General features: G+C 41.0%; 1 protein-coding gene across 1 annotated transcript in view; it reads right to left on the reverse strand.

The window, feature by feature from the left end:
* Nucleotides 1-4,710, reverse strand: part of LOC106878443 (serine/threonine-protein kinase Chk2) — a 19,014-nt gene that overhangs the window by 4,761 nt on the left and 9,543 nt on the right. Inside the window, exons 8-12 of the mRNA XM_014927653.2 lie at nt 4,564-4,628; nt 4,016-4,115; nt 2,695-2,733; nt 1,723-1,770; nt 357-520 (exon numbers count right to left, since the gene is read on the reverse strand). Coding sequence (XP_014783139.1) covers nt 357-520; nt 1,723-1,770; nt 2,695-2,733; nt 4,016-4,115; nt 4,564-4,628 — 416 coding nt within the window. The remainder of the gene's footprint in view (nt 1-356; nt 521-1,722; nt 1,771-2,694; nt 2,734-4,015; nt 4,116-4,563; nt 4,629-4,710) is intronic.

A 4,710-nucleotide genomic window follows, 5' to 3' on the forward strand; every position in this document is an offset into this window, starting at 1 on the left:
ACACCACCAAAGAAGGATAAAAGGTACAGTTGGCCTAAGCAGAATTTGAACTCAGAACATAAAGATGAACAAAATGATGCTTGTAACCTTTGACCGACTAAAGTGAAACAGAACCAGTACATGTGTTTGTTATTGGCATAAAGACCCTCTCAAGATACTTCAAACTTTGATGATAGTGTTTTTGTTAAATATGTAAGCATGTATTTGCATACATACATACATACATAGGAACATATATTTGAATACATACATACATATATAAGCATATATTTGCATATACACAAACACATATATGTGTGTGTGTGTGTGTGTGTGTGTGTGTATGCAAGTGCATACCAACAGCAGTTTAAACTTACCATATAAAAAGAATTACACCCAGACTCCAGCAGTCAACTGCTTTTGTGTAACTCCCTCTTCCAGCAGTCAATAGAATCTCTGGTGCCAAGTATGTGGGTGTTCCACAAAACGTTTTTAGCACACTGCCATTATCAAAGAATTTGGACAATCCAAAATCTGTTACCTGGAGGTACAAGAACAGAGAGAGAGATCAGCCAATTAACAATTACAATTAATGAAATACAACATACGGTATTTGAAGCTGATGATTTCATCATCATCATTAATATCTTCTTTTCCATGCTTGCATGAGTTGGCCAGAATTTATTGAGGCAGATTTTCTATAGCCAAATACCCCTCCAGTGCACACCTGTTGCACCTGTTCAGGTAACGTTGATTTGATGGAGAGAGTGAGCTAATGTGTGACACAAACATTTGATCACTATAATACGTCATTTTTGACAGAAGAGTCCATCATACTGATATGAGCATGCGTGTGACTTTGTGCTTATGCCTGTCCCCACCAACACTTGATAACCAATGTTGGTTTGTTTATGTCCTCATAACTAGGCGGTTCAGCAAAAGAGATCGATAGAATGAGTACCAGACTTTGAAAATGAGTATTGAGATCATCATCATAATCATTTAACCATCTATTTTCCATGCTGGCATGGGTTGGACAGGAGCTGGCTAGCTGAAGAGCTGTCCAGGCTCCATGTCTTCTTTGGTATGGTTTGCTACAGTTGGATGCCCTTCCTAATGCCGACCACTTTACAGAGTGTACTGGGTGCTTTTATGCAGCACTGGCACAAGTGCTTTTTACGTGTCACCAACACCCACGAACCTACAAGAGTAGGATTGCTCAGATGAAAAGAGATGCAGGGGACATTGCTTGTAGGCAAGGACAACCACAATTTTACTTAACTTGGTGCGTCTTCTCAAGCACAGCAAACCACCAGAAGTCTCACTCCTTTGTCATCCCCCTTTGTGAGGCCTAGTGTCTTAAGATCCTTTCTGACCACTTCATCCCACATCTTTCCGGGCTTACCCCTTCCACATGTTCCTTCTACAATTAGAGATTGGTACCTCTTGATGCAACTGTCCTCGTTCATACACATCACATGACCACACCAACACAGTCTTCTCTCTCGCACACTACATCCGATGCCTCATACCCAGTTTTTCTCTCAAACCGCTTACACTCTGTAATATATGCAAACTGACACTGCGCATTCAGTAGAGCGTGCAGGTTTCACTTCTTTCAAGCCTTTGCATGTCCTCAGTAGTCACAGCCCAATTAAACTCTTCAAGTTGGTGCCCCAGCATGGCCACAGTCCAATGACTGAAAAAGGGTAAAATGGTAAAAAGAAAAATGATATGTATTACCTTTATCAAAGTTTCTTCTTCATCAGTCATCAGAAGGATGTTTTCTGGCTGTGATTAATGGAAAAGAAAGAAAAAGGGAATAAAGCTTGTGAGCAACATGAAATGAAGTGTCCCATTCATGGACACAACATACTGCCACATAACAAACTCATGACTTTACGATCATGATCCACTTAGCTTAAGCATCTTCACATCTGAATATAAGTGTGAATAGCAATGTTACTAACCTAATGACATCACACAATACTTTTATTGTTTTTTTTATCTTTGATCAATAAGTGTGATTTCTTATTTGCTTCTATCCAGAAATCAAAGGAAATGACTACTATTCCCTTCAAACTTTGCTTTTGTGACTTAGGCATTAATGTTTTAAAACAAACCTATTTTCCATTACATTTCACACAAATTCAGCACTATAGCAGACATTCTACTTAATACCACAGATGTGTTTGTTGTCTTTGGTCAATAAATGTTATTTCCTATTTGCTTTTTTCAAGAAATCAAAGGAAATGACTACTATCCCCTTCACACTTTGCTTTTTGTGACTCAGACATCAATGTTTCCAAACTGACCTATTTCCCATTACATTTCAGACAGATTCAGTGCTGAGTTGCTGAAACAGAAATATTGTTATAGCAAATGTTCTGTTGAATACCACAGCTTTGCATGTCAGTTGCTTGACCTAAACCAGTTGAGCATGGCCATTAGTGGATGACAATATGTGCATCTCTGATCAAGAGTAGAAGTAGTGGAGGAGCAATCATAGCCATGTGTTGAGAGGGATTCTTTGGGGTTTGAATAAGAATGTAACAAAAGCAAAGGTTGAAGGAAATATTAGCCATTTGTCATACTTTCTAGGGGTCAGCAAACAGGAAATAACAGTTGCTACTCAAGGACAAAAATTGTGTTATACCGTGTAATAACACCATCTTTAATGACATAATAGAGAAGGAAAAAAAGGTGTCATCTTACCTTCAGGTCCCGATGTGTAATACCTTTGTCATGGAGATACTAAAAGGAAGCAGAGAAAGGAAAACATGACATCGGACATTGAATTTACACATCCAAGAGAGAGAGGTGAAAATAGAAAGAGAGAGGGAGACAGAAAGGGAAGATAGAGAAAGGAAGAGAGAGAGTGTCAGAAAATGCACGAGTTAGTGATGATGTGACCACATACATACATACATACACGCAAGCACGTACATGCTCTCATTTACGTAAGTACCTTTTTACAGCTAGGTGGACTGTGTACAGCAGTGATAGAGCATACAGATTACATGATATCTATTTAAGGCCAAGTGGACTGGGTACATGGTGATATGTGGCCAACTAGTTCAGGTGCTGCACTCATAATTGCAAGATTGTCGTTTCAATTCCCACACACCAGACAGCACATTGTGTTCTTGAGCAAAGCACTTCATTTCACATTGCACCAGTCAACTCAGCTGTAGTTGAGTAAGCCCTGCAACCAATTGGCATCCCATTCAGGGACAATGTTGTGACCGTGGAAACCAGGTAACCAGCCCAAGGAATCCCAGGACTTGCAACAGTAATATCTGTGCCATGTAAAAGTGCCCATGCTTGTGCCACACAAAAACACTGTGCCAATGCCACACAAAAACACTGTGCCAATTCCATGCAAAAAGTACCCATGCCGGTGCCATGTAAAGAGAACCCATTTCGGTATCACATAAAAAGCACCGATGCCGGTGCCACGTAAAAAGCACCCATTCTGGTGCCACATAAAAACATGGATGCCGGTACCACGTAAAAAGCACCAATGCTGTGCCACGTAATCAGAACCCATTCCGGTGCCACGTAAAGAGGACCCATTCCAGTGCCACATAAAAAGCACTAATGCCGGAGCCACGCAAACAGCATCAATGCCGGTGCCACGTAAAAAGCACATGTGCTTGTGCCACATATAAAGCACCCGTGCCAGTGGTATGATAAGAGCACCCATGTCAGTGCCACATATAAAGCTCCGGTCCAGTTCCGTGTAAAGGGAACCTGTGTCGATGTCACAAAAAGAGCCTCTCATGCTGGTGCTGGTGCCACGAAAAGAGCACCAATGCTGGTGCCATGTAAGGAGCACCGATGCTGGTGCCGCATAAAAAAAGCTGTAGAGGAAGTACATGGTTTTACCCAGCCAGTGAGAAAGGGAGACGAAGAGGAAGAGCTGGAGAGAGAGAGAGAGAGGGAGGAAGAAAGAGAAAGAGAGAGGAGGAGGAGGGAAAGAAACAAGTAAAAGCAAAAGCTGTTAAGATGGTGATGATGATAATGATGATGTTACCTTAATAGCTGAGATCATCTGATATAAGTATAACCGTGAAATCGTTTCTGGAACTGCTCCTTTATTTCTCACTCGGTCAAACAGTTCACCACCTTCAATCCTGGGAAAATACAATTTGGCAACAATTAACGATTGTATTATAAAGTTTCATTTTTCATTAGAGGAGGCGCAATGGCCCAGTGATTAGGGCAGCGGACTCGTGGTCATAGGATCGTGGTTTCGACTCCCAGACCGGGCGTTGTGAGAGTTTATTGAGCGAAAAACACCTAAAAGCTCCACGAGGCTCCGGCAGGAGATGGTGGCGAACCCTGCTGTACTCTTTCACCACAACTTTCTCTCACTCTTACTTCCTGTTTCTATTGTGCCTGTAATTCAAAGGGTCAACCTTGTCACACTCGGTGTCACGCTGAATATCCCTGTTGATCCATCCAACCAACATATATTACTAACGGAAATGGACATAAAATGATGATGATAATGATGAAAAAATTCTTTAATTTGGGGAAATATATGAAAGAATATCAAGAGAATGAGAGATTGGTACTTACAGTTCAAGAACAATGTAAAGCGTATCTGGTACGTCTATGACTTCATTCACGCTAACAATACATGGCTGTAATTAGGCAACAAGACATTTGGCATGAAACAATATATTCAGACTTTGTAATATCAGTGTACATACACACACACACACA

The sequence above is a fragment of the Octopus bimaculoides genome, chromosome 30 (assembly GCF_001194135.2).
Source record: "Octopus bimaculoides isolate UCB-OBI-ISO-001 chromosome 30, ASM119413v2, whole genome shotgun sequence".
Classification (NCBI taxonomy): domain Eukaryota; kingdom Metazoa; phylum Mollusca; class Cephalopoda; order Octopoda; family Octopodidae; genus Octopus; species Octopus bimaculoides.